Source organism: Arachis stenosperma, chromosome 5, assembly GCF_014773155.1.
Source record: "Arachis stenosperma cultivar V10309 chromosome 5, arast.V10309.gnm1.PFL2, whole genome shotgun sequence".
Classification (NCBI taxonomy): Eukaryota; Viridiplantae; Streptophyta; class Magnoliopsida; order Fabales; family Fabaceae; genus Arachis; species Arachis stenosperma.
Genome location: NC_080381.1, coordinates 11,702,061 through 11,715,065, shown reverse-complemented (window position 1 = coordinate 11,715,065; position 13,005 = coordinate 11,702,061). Strand labels below are relative to the sequence as shown.

At 35.0% G+C, this 13,005-nt stretch overlaps 3 protein-coding genes across 3 annotated transcripts; all 3 read right to left on the bottom strand.

Annotated features, from left to right (window-relative positions):
• Window positions 1–4,517: 4,517 nt before the first annotated feature.
• On the bottom strand, window positions 4,518–5,798 carry LOC130980424 (uncharacterized). The gene is made up of 2 exons (XM_057904108.1): window positions 5,004–5,798; window positions 4,518–4,700 (listed from the first exon to the last, which is right to left on the bottom strand). Exons 1-2 carry the CDS (start codon window positions 5,796–5,798, stop codon window positions 4,518–4,520), a joined length of 978 nt encoding a protein of 325 aa, XP_057760091.1.
• Window positions 5,799–6,353: 555 nt separating this feature from the next.
• Window positions 6,354–7,118, bottom strand: LOC130980423 (uncharacterized). The gene has a single exon (XM_057904106.1). It carries the CDS (start codon window positions 7,116–7,118, stop codon window positions 6,354–6,356), a length of 765 nt encoding a protein of 254 aa, XP_057760089.1.
• Window positions 7,119–10,551: 3,433 nt separating this feature from the next.
• LOC130982516 (alkylbase DNA glycosidase-like protein mag2) lies at window positions 10,552–11,604 on the bottom strand. Its single transcript, XM_057906554.1, has one exon. It carries the CDS (start codon window positions 11,545–11,547, stop codon window positions 10,699–10,701), a length of 849 nt encoding a protein of 282 aa, XP_057762537.1. The 5' UTR covers window positions 11,548–11,604; the 3' UTR covers window positions 10,552–10,698.
• Window positions 11,605–13,005: the final 1,401 nt, after the last annotated feature.

Genomic DNA, 13,005 nt, shown 5'->3' with positions numbered 1-13,005 from the left:
TTTCACCTTCCTCATAATCTACGATTCGAGCAATACGTTCGACTTGTCTAGCAAGACGTTCGAATTTCGATTCGTGATCAGCCATCATAGGATTTAGAATTGTGGTCATTTGTTGAGTCAATAAATTGACTAATTCATGATGACTTTTCTTTACTTGTTGTCGATATACTGCCATCGAATTAGCAGCATTCGAAGTAAAGCCCACATTATAATCACGAGAATACTCAAAATGTTGTTGTGGGTTTTGAGAATTATTCCCTCCATTTACACTTCCAAATCGAACAGGAGGAACAAAACTATCCACCGGTGGGGTATAACCGGGAAGAAGCCATAAGGAGGCCAACCGGTAGTTATTGGAGGTGGTGGCAAATTAACACGTGGATGAATGTTACGTCCAAATAATACAAAAACTTTTGTCACACTTCGATTTAAAACTGTCCCACCGGGCGTGCCAATTTGTTTGTCGATTTTTAGCAAATCGATGATAGTTCAATTCTAATTATTTGGGAACGAAACCAACTCCTCTTTTGCAGGTACCAGTTTTCTATAAGTGCATCAAAATCGTCTTCGATTAGACGGGCATCGAAATGAAGTATAAATCAAAATTTGTAAAAGAATAAAAGAAATGAAAAATGAAGTTTTTGAAAAGTAAATTAATTGAAATTGGAAAGATTGCGTTAAAATTTAAAGAAAGCGGTAAAGTGCCTTCGACTGGGTCAAAGAGCTTTGACATGGAACTTAAAGGTGCTAAAATATAAATTCGCTTGAAAAATAAACTTGCTTGAAAGATAAAGTTTACAGAAAATGTAAATGAAAAATAAAGACTTGTGGAAGAAATTCTACAGATAATTGACTCGAGGCAAACTTAGAAAGTCTCTGGGATGTGAGAGTGCGTGAGTAATTTCTGAAGAAAAGTTCCAACCCCTATTCCCTAAGACTTTCTAGTATTTATAGTCTACTTCTGTAACTGATGATTAATTACACGGTGCAGTTTTGTATGCACACTCCCTGGTAACTGTTTCTGCTCTTTGACTAATAAACGTTTACTCATTAATTTTTCACGTGGTGAAAGCCCTCAACTTAAGAATGTTGCATCTTTTTTATAACTTGCAGGTAGGATCAGGTACTCGCAAAGTAAGAATGAATAGAGTTAGGGTTAAAATATTCTCAACTCGCAGATAAAATAGGGTTAAGTTTATATAAAATTTTTAATCCACGGGTAGGATTAAGATTAATTCCAAACACTACCTTACTCTACCCATTGTCATCTCAATACTTGACATTAGTTTATTCATATGTGTCTTTGTTATTTACATCTCTGGGATAAAAACAGGTAAGATTAAGTACGATTTTACTTTAATAAGTTAGATATGTAATGTATTTAATTAGTCTATAATTTATTATAAATTTTATTTTAAATATTAAATTTGGTCTGTTATTAAAATTAGTCTGACCTGATGAAATTTAATAAAAAATCTGATATATATATATATATATAAATTTTTATTTAAAAAATATTTTAAAAAGTTATTTTAAAATTATATTTATAACAAAATATAATAAATTTAAAATTTTTAATAATTATTTTAATTATAAAAATATTTTTATATTTTAATAGATTAAAATAGATTTATTAATATTTTGTAAGTTTTTTTTTTTTGAATAAAAAGTTATTCTTTTCAAGAAGAACTCAAAACATCTAAATGGGCCAAATTAGTTACATGTTCAGGAGCTTCTTCCAACCATATAACATTTGGTTGGGTCAGAGCTAATTTGGCCAAAGCATGGGCTACCCTATTTCCCTCCCTTTTTACATGAGAAATGTGAACAAATCTAAATTTACCTAAAGCCTGTTTACAATTTGACACTAAACTTCCAAAATAATTCCTGTGAGTGTCATTCCCTTTTAAAGCTCTAATAACATCAATGTTATCTCCTTCTAAGGCTAAATCAAAAAAACAGCAATCCAAAGCCAAGTTAAGGCCCAAAAGACATGCTGTGACTTCTGCTTCAATTATAGATGTGGTTGAAAATGACCAAGTAGCTGCAACCATAATTTCTCTTTCTGAATTCCTAACAACTGCACCTCCTCCATTCGCTCCTTCATTTGAAATTGCTGCATCCACATTCAATTTGAAGATATTTGGCTCCGGCGGCACCCAACACATTAAACTTCGACTCCCTGGAGGTGGCTCTGCCGTGAAGTTCTCTGTCGGCCTTGACATGACTGTGAATTCATGGTATCTAAAAGTTGCTCTGTTCACTAATTCTTGTATGTCTATTTTCTTATCTTCAAAAATTAATTTGTTTCTTCCCCACCATATTACATGTAGGCATTCAAGAAAAAGGCCTCTTTCCCCCTTTCCGATTTGGTTTAGCGATTCTTCAATCCAAGCTCCAATTGGGTGATTCTGAGCTCTCTCTGTTCGGAGGTTGAAAGGGCTAGCAAACCAAAATCGTTGTGTCCAGGTACAGTCTCTGAATATGTGTTCTTCTGTCTCTTCCTTTCCCAACATCTTGGGCAGTGATGTGCATGTGATACCTCTTTTTTGAATATTGATTCTAGTTGGCAGAGATAATGTTAGCAGTCTCCATGTGAAATTAAGAGTGCGGTTCAGTGCTTTTGTGTTCCAAAGAAGTTTCCAAGGGAATCTGTTCCGGTGCTTCTGATTGCTGGACTGAGCATGGTTTTGTGGCTGAGAACAGATGAGGTGGTAAGCTTTCTTGACCTCATATTCGCCATTCTTTGATTCTTTCCAGTAGTAGCAGTCTTCTTGTTGGTTTTGGTCTAGAGGAATGTTAAGTATCTGTTCTGCTTCGAAATGAAAGAAATTCTGTTTGATGACGTCCTCTCTCCATCGAATAGTTTCCTGGTCAATAAGTTGTTCCACCCTGGTTTCTGAATTAAAACTTGAGCAGGTACTCCAAATTCTGAATCCGTTTTGATTTGGAAGCCATGGGTCTTCCTTTATTCTAATTGATCTGCCATTACCGATCCTCCACAAGCCTCCCAGATTTAGAACCCATTTAGCATTCCAAATACTTCTCCAAGTGTAGCTTGGCAAGTTTCCTATACCTGACTTGAGAAAAGATTTTTTGTTGTAGTATTTGGCTTTCAATGTCCTTGCTGCTAGTGAATTAGGAAATTTGATCAATCTCCATCCTTGTTTGGCCAAAAGTGCTTGATTAAAAGCTTCAAAGCTTCTAAATCCTAGCCCCCCTTCTTGCTTTGCCAAGCTTAATTTTAACCATCTAACCCAATGCACATTCCTTTCTCCATTTTTGTTCCCCCAGTAAAATTTACTAATCATGCTCTCTATGTGTTGACATAAGCTTTTGGGCATTTGGAAACATCCCATGATGTATGAGGGGATTGCTTGAGCGACTGATTTTATAAGAACTTCTTTCCCCACCTTGGAAAGGCTATTATCCTTCCATCCCTTCAGCTTCTTCCAAACTCTATCTTGGACAAAATCAAAGATTTGTTTCTTAGATCTTCCAACAAAGGTTGGAATCCCCAAGTACTTTGAATGGTTCTCCACTGCTTTAATCTGTAACCAATCTTGGATAAGCATCTGTCTGAGAGGAGGCACGTTTCGGCTAAAAGAGATTTCCGATTTATCCAAATTGATCTTTTGGTCTGAAGCTAATTGGTATGTCTGTAGAATTTCCTTCACTTCAATTATGTCTTGATCTGCTGCTCTTATGAAGAGAATGCTGTCATCCGCAAAAAAAAGGTGTGATATTTCGGGTGCATTCCTAGCTATCTTTATTCCTTGAATCGCTTTCCTTTCCTGAGCCTTGATAAGGAGACCCGAGAACACTTCCGCGCATAATATAAATAGGTATGGAGAAAGGGGATCCCCTTGCCTTATGCCTCTAGTGGGTTTGAAATCCTTGGAGGGACAGCCATTAATAAGTACTGAGAAAGACACCGAGCTTATGCATTTTTGGATTAGTTTCACCCACTTTTGTGGGAAACTCATAGACTTGATAACCGCCAAGAGAAAACTCCATTCAATCCGATCATATGCCTTAGCCATATCTAACTTTATGCCCACAAAACCCTTTGCTCCATTTACCTTTTTCCTCATATAGTGGAATATATCAAAAGCCACCAAGCCATTGTCCGTAATTAATCTACCTGGAGTAAAGGCGCTTTGGTACTCTCCCACAATCCCCGGAAGAATTTGCTTTAGTCTGTTTGCAATGACCTTCGTTGCTAGCTTGAAAACCACATTGCAAAGAGATATCGGCCTATATTCTCTAGTGTGCTTTGGGGTCTTTGTTTTGGGGATTAGACACAAAAAGGTGTTGTTCATCTCTTCAAAGTCTCCCTCCCTATTTAGACAGTTAAGGACCCACTTGGAAGTTTCCTCTCCCACAATATCCCATATTCTTTGGTAGAAGAGTGCCGGCATCCCATCCGGTCCGGGGGCTTTAGTTGGGTGCATGTGCCTTAAGGCTGTTCTGACTTCCTCTTGAGTGAAGTCCTCCTCCAAAATATTCAAAGCCTCCTACGAGACTCTGCCTCCCACCACTGCAGCCACTTGTTCTTCTTCCATTGTCCCTTCGGTCTTGAACAAATCCTCATAAAAGTTCACTATAATTTCCTCTATTTTCTCCTCATCTTCAAAAAGAATTCCTGCATCATCAGTGATCCTCTCTATACGATTTCTTTTGTTCCTTTGTGATGCTTTCTGGTGAAAGTATTTAGTATTTTTGTCCCCCGTTTTAAGCCACGTTGCTCTAGATCTTTGTGCCCACTTAATCTCTTCTTGGTACAACAAATCGTCTAACTCTCTTTGTGTCTCTTTTAGTCTCATAATGGTCGATTCAGATTGCGGGAGGGTTGTAAGATGTTCTATAGAATCCTGCTTCTCTTTGATCTTCTTTGGTAGTTGTCCAAAATTCTGTTTTCCCCATTGTTGTAGCCTTCTTCCACAATTTTCCAGCTTCCATTTTAAATGTTCTGCACTATCCGACCAGCTCTTGCATATTACTTCTTTACACTCTTGGTTTTGAAGCCACATTTCTTCAAATCTGAAGATATTTGGCCTCTTCCTCCTTCTTTTGTTCTCTTGACCTGTTACATCAATTAAGAGAGGACAGTGATCTGATTTGTACCTCTGCAAGTGTCTTACAATTGTCTCTGGAAAAGCTTCCTTCCAGTCAATTGTTGCGATTGCCCTGTCGAGTCTCTCTTGAATATTCATTTCTCCCGGTCGGTTGTTTGTCCATGTAAAAGAGTGTCCCACAAACCCCAAGTCTAGCAGCTGATTCATTTGTAGTACCTCTTGAAAACCTTTCATTTGGCTATAAGAAACTGACAATCCCCCTGTCTTCTCTTTCTGTTCTAGGATTTGGTTAAAATCTCCAAAAACCAACCATGGCATGTTTTGAGATTTACCAAGCGAGCTCAAGAGATCCCATGATTTTTGCTTGTTGGCTGCATCCGAATTCCCATAGAACCCCGTAACCCTCCACTGCTGTCCAGCTTCTGCTACTTTTACCCTCATATCTATATGGTTCAAGGACATTGATGATACTTCCAAAACAATAGAGCTATCCCACATAACTGCCAAACCGCCCGCTCTACTTCTTCCATCCCCTTCACAGTCAATTCCTGCAATATTTCCCATTCTTCCTCTATTCCTGATACGATTTAATTCGTCAGTCTTTCTCCTCGTCTCCATTAAGAATACGAGGTTGGGAGCTTGCTGTTTCAAGAGCTTGTTCAAAGCTCTCACTGCCCATGGGTTCCCAAGCCCACGGCAGTTCCAACTAATTATCTTCATGGGATTTGGCAGGGCTGCCCTGCAGCCTCTGCCTGTGTATTTTTGCTCCTTGCTTGGTAGCGTTTGCTGCTGCCTCCCATCTCCCTGTCTTCCATTTCTGTGTCTTCTTCTTTCCTCTTTTTATTTTGTTCTGGCACTTTAGTTTCCTGGCATGTTATTCTTAGTGGTGCTTCTCTTGCCATCCTCTTCCATTTCTTTTGATTTTTCTGAAGTTGAGATTTCTCCTTGTCCTCTATTTTCTCATTGTCCTTCTTTTGTTCTTTTATTTCCTTATCTACTTTCTTTCCTTTTTTTTTGTCTTCTTCCCCATGATCTGTAGCCTCTTTATTCGTCTCTTCGATGGTAATGGTTTCAACCTCTGCTGTTTGATGTGGTGCTTTCTCCCTGTTTGAAACTTTGCTTCCTTCCTTGTATTCTATGCATTGCTGGCTCTTTTCCTTCATAGTTAGCTTTGCCATTTTTTCCAACACCTCTCCTTTTTCTTGTTGCGTTCCTTTCTCAGTTTCTTTGTTTCCCATTTTGGTTGGCTTCTCTTGTTCTGTTGAATGCTCCACCTTATTGCCTATTATATCTGCTTTTAGCCATGCTCCTAGTCCTTTTTTTTGAACCACTGGTGTGCTCTTCTTCTGCTTCTGCTATCTCACAGTTTGCTACATCATGTCCGATCCTACCACAAAAGTAGCAAAATGTAGGCAGCCTTTCATATTTGAACTCCACCTTTGTTAAACCATCTTGCTTACTCCCCATGTTTAGGCCTTCTTTCAGTGGATCCTCTATCCTTATCATGACTGATGCTTTAAGAAAGTTTCCTTTTCCTGGACCCACTGAGAATACATTGCATTCCATGACTTCTCCCACCCTAGTAGCGATCTTTCTTCCTAGAGTTGTTGTTTTGCAATGCTCTGGCATGTTCCATATTTGAAGTTTAATTTCTGTTCTAGAAAAATCCATTTCTGCTGGGTTTACTCCTCTTTCCCATTTTTTGATCAGTAGCCATGAATTTCGAAACATCCATGGGTTTTCTTTCAGAACTTTTCTCATGTCTATTTCCTTATGAAAGAAAAACTGAAAAAGTTTTGGCCTGATCTCTACCATCTTAAAGCCCTCTGGCCTTCTCCAAATGTTGAACATAGCCGTTTGGACCCATGTTGGATTGATGTTTTTGTCTGTCACCAGCTTTCCTACTAGACTGTGATTGCATTTCTCTACACCTTCCTCTATGTCTTCTTCTTCGTATTCCAAGACTTCTTCTTCCTCTTCTGTTGTATTTGATCTTGTTCTTGTATTTTCCTCTTCGATTTCATGCCTTGTTTCTTCCATATTTCAGGAATGTTGGGACAACAGCACTGAGGCGACACTGTTCTACACTATGGCGCTAGATAAACACGATTTTAGTTGAAAGTAACGGAGTTGTGCACTACACTCGTCTAATAGACCGTCTGATTTATTTCCATCCCTATTCACATCACTAGATTATGTGTAACCGTTTGATCTAACGGTGTGCATGCTCTCTTATAACTATCTGGGAAGTAACAATGCTACAGAGTACAGACAAGTGTTTAGCAACGAGAACAATATCTCGTGAGAACATCAAAGTTTCTGTTTCCAAATACTACAATTTTATAAGTTATCCGATGATCCACCATCTTTTAGTGTATTCACATATTATTATTATTATTATTATTATTAATTGACTATTACTAAAATATTATTAGCTTGTTAGATGGAACGATTCCCTTCACTCAGCCAGTACTAAATAAAATTATTTTATAACTAAAAAAATTAATTAAAAATAATTAAAGTTTATTTTATTTAATATTTATTAATTATTATAATAATTAATAAATATTAAATAAGATAATTTCTGATAATTTTTATGTTTATCTAACATTATCGTTACTAAACTACCATATTAAGGAACAACCAATAATGATACATGCACACACCCACAACTAAGAACAAGGCACCATCGATCCTATACGTGGCTTATACCCAACCAAGTATATATATTCCTGTGGACTGGACTCCATTATTTTCTCTTTTTTTAATTTTTAATTAACTTTTGTGCACAACTTCTCGCTATGGTTTTTCAATATCTATATATATGTACAAGTTAGTTTATTCATGCAAATCCATGCCATTTCAACTAATTTCAAATTTTTTATACTTGTACTTTCATACAAAAGCAATATTCTCTTGTCTAATCAATTTAAAACCCTAAGTGTATGCTTGACGGTTTATTTGTAAATTTTACACATATAAAACCAACTAGCGATAGAAGTTATCAACTTATCATTTCATTTTTATTCCTAAGTCCTAGTAAGTAGCTATAAGACAAATCCTAAATAACACTCCAGCTAGCATTCTAGTAGATAAGATCGAACAGAAGACGTACGTATTAATTAGTAAAAATCTATCTTATGCAAATTGAATTCACGATCTTTATCTGCACTACTTTAAGGTGAGGTTTTTAGTGCTTCTAGAATCCGATAGGGGTGACTTTAAATATGCAGTATTAGCATTGTCGTACTGAGCTATATGATAAAAAAAAATATCAATCTGAAGAAAAACAAAAAATTTTTTCCAAAGAAAAAATGAGAGTCACGTTTTTTCTTTAAAATTTTTTCTTTTAAATTGGTAGTACCGATTTTTTGGAAAATCTCTTTTTCTCTTCCTTTTGATGGCACATAAATTTCTCTATTAAATTGATAATTCTAAATTTTTAAATAATTCTCAGTCATTAATCATTAATTTAACTGTTTCTAATTTTTTTTCTTTTTTTTTCTTCTATGAAATCATAATTAATGATTTCATTTAAATTGTATATAATAATTTTTATGTAAAACGTTACTAATTTTTATATTTATGTATTATATATTTAAATCCTCATTTTCTTGTATTACACTTATCTAACTTTCATGTTAATTAAAAATAAAAAGCAATTTTTGAAGGCAGAATCAAAGAGAAGGAAATTAAAAAATAGAAAGTTTAGGAATTAATATTTTTATCAAAATTTAGTTAGTATTTAACCAGTAAAAAAATGAGTAATTTTTTATTATTAGATAAAATTTTACACTATTAAAAATATTATTAATAGTTAATTAATGATTACAAATCACAAAATTTATTAACTTCCTAGAATCCTAGCATTTCTTGTTAAAAAGGTTAAAAACTTAGATACAGTCGACTTCACGTGAAGTTAATAGCTGAGAGTCGTTAGATGAAAATTTAGTTAAATCAGTCAAATCATCTAACAGCTCTCAGTTATAAACTTTACTTAAAATTGACTGCACCTGAATTTCCACTAATTAAAAAACATCTTAATCCAATGCAATGGTTAGGATTTTGGGAGTCACATCAGGCAGTGCACGCGGGCACGTGGGTAAATGCAAATAGATTGGTGGAGCTTATAAGCTTGAAATATTTAGATTGGTGGAGCTTATACACATTGAAACTTTATTTAAATTTTTTAAAAATTTATTGTTGATTAATAAATTACTACATATATAATATAAAATTTGAATAAGAAATGACAATTGATAGAATAGAATAAGTTTAGATTCTATTCTAACTTTATCTGTAAATTAAATTTTTTTTTAAATTCAATCTTATATTTTTTAACACTAATTCTATCTGTATCTTAAATTTTTTAATTTTATTCTGCCCACAAAAAAATTAAAATTTTTTAAATAAATATAAAATTTTATCATTTTATATTTCATATAAATTAATAAAATAAAAAATTAAAAATTAAATTTAAATTTAAATTAAAAATAATAAAATTTTAAAAAAATTTAACAAAAAATTATAAATAGCATAATTATTAATTTTTTAATAAAATTAAAATAATACAAATAAGAATAAATGTGTCATTTTTCTTTTAATTTTAAATGCTTACAACATTACTCTTTAAATAACAAGTATATTAAATTAGTAATTTAAATAATTAGTTTAGTAGTTATTTTAAATTTTTATTTATATAATATATTAAAAATACAGATAAGATATGATATACCCTAAATTCGTATTCTATTTTATTCGCAGCAGGTATATATTGTTTAAGTATATATTGTCTGTCCTAATTTAAACTCTTAATATTTATTAATGAACTAATAATTAGACGAACCCAACTTAATTTGCAGAACTTGAAATCTTATTACCGTATATATATCATCACCACTTAGCAATTTGGCTTTATATCTTTATTTCTGTAACCACTAGCCACTAATAGTGTCATTGGCTAAGCTTTGCAATAGGCTGCCCTAAAGTAAAGATTCTTTAATTTGTTATAACAATATTACGTCAAACTGTAACCTTAGATATTGCATCACATTCACATGCTATAATAGTGTTTGTACGGGGCAATGGCATTTATTCGGGTAACGCAGGAAGGACGTCCCACGTCCGTAATATACGAGGTTCATGCGTGCATTTAACCCTTAACTTGATCATTCTTGCTCATTGCCAGTTGTCTCTATTTCTTCTGCGCCTTTGCTTGTGTTACGTAAATACGTAAGACAAAGATAGATTAGCATTTTGCAGCATCAAGTTTATTGGCACGCATTATTATTGTTATCATTAAAGCAAGAGAACAAAACTTTAAAACATGAATGAATGATGCATCATCTTTTGTCGTCTATTGCTTTGTCTCATAGTGCTAAGCTCTACTCTATCTATCCCAAGATATAAAGTGCCCCATGTCATACCTTATGATCCTCACCTTTTGTCTTTTTCTTCCAAGTAGCACAGTGAGTGAAGAAAGATAATATGTTTCATTACTGGCACATAATAGAACAATAAAGCCTTCATTAGCTTCGTACACTTTAAGAAGGCCCAAGTAGTTTCATTAATGGACTACCTAATGAGGCCCAAAACAAAAAAGAGCAAAAAGTTGAATAAGTCAAAGTAGGGATGTTGGTGGTGGCAATGGCAATATTCCTTTTGCTTCAACAAGCCTATACATATACCAAGACCCAACAGACCTATAGGGCTTCCACTTCTCGCAAAGCTTCTCCATTTGCGAAGGCTGAGGCAATGACTTCAGCCCATACAACCGCTCCACACCTCTCCTAACAACAAGGTCTCCAACTGGCAGAACGTCGGGCCTGTGAAGTGTGAAGATCATGAACATGTGGACCGACCAAGGCCCAATTCCCTTCACCATCGTCAGCTTCTTGTAGAGAGTCTCGTCGTCCATTTCCAGTATGGACGAATCCGACAAGAGCCCATCGCGGTACTTGCTTGCCAGATCATGCAGGTAGGTGGCTTTGGGCCCTGATATCCCGACTCCGCGGAGCTGTTGGGCCGAGAGAGCCAGGACAGAGTCAGGCCCAACTGAGTGTGGGCCGCCACAGAGGGCGACGAAACGGTCCTCGATGGATTGGGAGGCCTTGTTGGAGAGCTGCTGGGAGATGATGCTCTTGACGAGGGAGAAGAAGGGAGAGCGGTGAGTATGGAAGTGCGGCGTCGGGAAGGCGTCGATGCAGGCGGCGAGGGTGACATCGGCGGCACGGAGGTGGTGAAGGGCGAGCTCCATTTCCCCTGTAAAAGTCAACGGTTTGGGAGTGGGTAGTGGTGGTGGTGTTGAATCTTCGGGAATGAGGGTTTCTTTGTTCTTGTTGTTGTTGGAGGAAGAGGGGAGTCTTGGGATCTTTTTGGCGCGAAATGGGAGTTTGGAAGAGGAAGCGGTTAGGGATTCTGATTTGGAGACGGAAATGCTTTCTTTGGTTTGAGATCGAGTTCGCTTCATTTTTTTTTTCAGAAACAATTGAGAAAAAGGAACAACAGAATGAGGATGAGTCAACCCTACCTTGCAACCAAAGGTCTTTCTATTTCTATTTATGGGGATAGGCTCTTGCTATTCTATGCACAAAGCAACTTTTCTTTGTCCTACTTTATTTTGTTAACTATTAACATTGATTTTTTTTTAATTAAAGATTAAAAAAATGTTTATTTTTTTAAGGTGAAATTACTTGCAAAATCATAATAGGGCGGGAATCAACAACTGGTCATTTCATTGTCTAGGAAATTCTTATATTTCCAACAGCTGCAATTTTTTAGTTTTATTGTGTTGATAGTAGAACTATATAAATATGTATTACGATTCAGTCTATTCTAGTAAAAGTATTTTATTTTTATAATTATCAACTCAAAAGTAGTGTACATGGACAGAGTTTGGCTTAACCCAAATCCAACCTAAAATATACGCAGCCTAATTTTTAGAGGAAATGGATTCTCTTCATTTTTTTTGTTATTGGAAAGAATAAAGTGTAATTTTTCACCTTTAATTTTATAGGTGGGATTAAAAATAAATGTGAGAGAGAATGCAATGAAAGGTGATACCATCCAGTTTTTTTTCACTGGATACCATCCAGTTTTTTTTCCACTGAAGAGGATTCACTCTCATTTTTAGATCCTAATCCAATTCTAGACCCGATAAAACCTACGCATCTTCGGGTCAGATAAAAATCGGGTAAAAATCGGATGAAAACCGAGATCTTTAGCATATAAAAATCACCTAATCTCCAACAATTATTTCACACTTCACATAGTAAAATTTGTTTAAAAAAATATAACAAGAACCAACTATTCTCTAAAATTAAAGCATAACCATATTCAATACTAATATTGTCTAATAACACCAAATATTTAAATTAATACAAATAACACAATATTATACATTAGTCTAAAGTCTTATGCATTTTAAACATAACACATTAACTTATAATCTTATAATGACTAATAACACAAAATATTAATGTTTACAATATTTAAATTCCACATAAGAATAGCTATCATCCATCACTAATAACACAAAATATTAATTGTGTATGATGACCGGGCCACCGGACCGAGTTCGGATGACCCGGACCCGACCCGAAATGATGACCGAATCTATTTTTGAGACCCTTATCCGACTTTAGACCCGATAAAATCACACTAAATTAGTCTCTAAAGTGTTCGGAGTCAAGCCGAATCTTCGGGCCGAACCGGGCCATGTGCACCCCTAGTAGCCATTGATAAAAAAAATTTATATCGATAAAACAGCTGATAAATAATTTAAAAATATGACAAAAAAATCAATAAATATTATATTTTTTTATAAATAACAATAACTTTTATATTTAGTAAACAATTTATCTATTAGATCTAATTTTTTATGACAGCATTTGAATAAATATTTAAAAAATACATAAAAAAATTCAAA

Coding starts and splice junctions, on each gene's coding strand:
- LOC130980424 (XM_057904108.1), bottom strand. CDS start 5,798: ATGAAGATAATTAGTTGGAACTGCCGTGGGCTTGGGAACCCATGGGCA. Junction 4,701..5,003: donor AAAACCAAGAGTGTAAAGAA/GTAATATGCAAG, acceptor TACTTTCACCAG/AAAGCATCACAAAGGAACAA.
- LOC130980423 (XM_057904106.1), bottom strand. CDS start 7,118: ATGGAAGAAACAAGGCATGAAATCGAAGAGGAAAATACAAGAACAAGA.
- LOC130982516 (XM_057906554.1), bottom strand. CDS start 11,547: ATGAAGCGAACTCGATCTCAAACCAAAGAAAGCATTTCCGTCTCCAAA.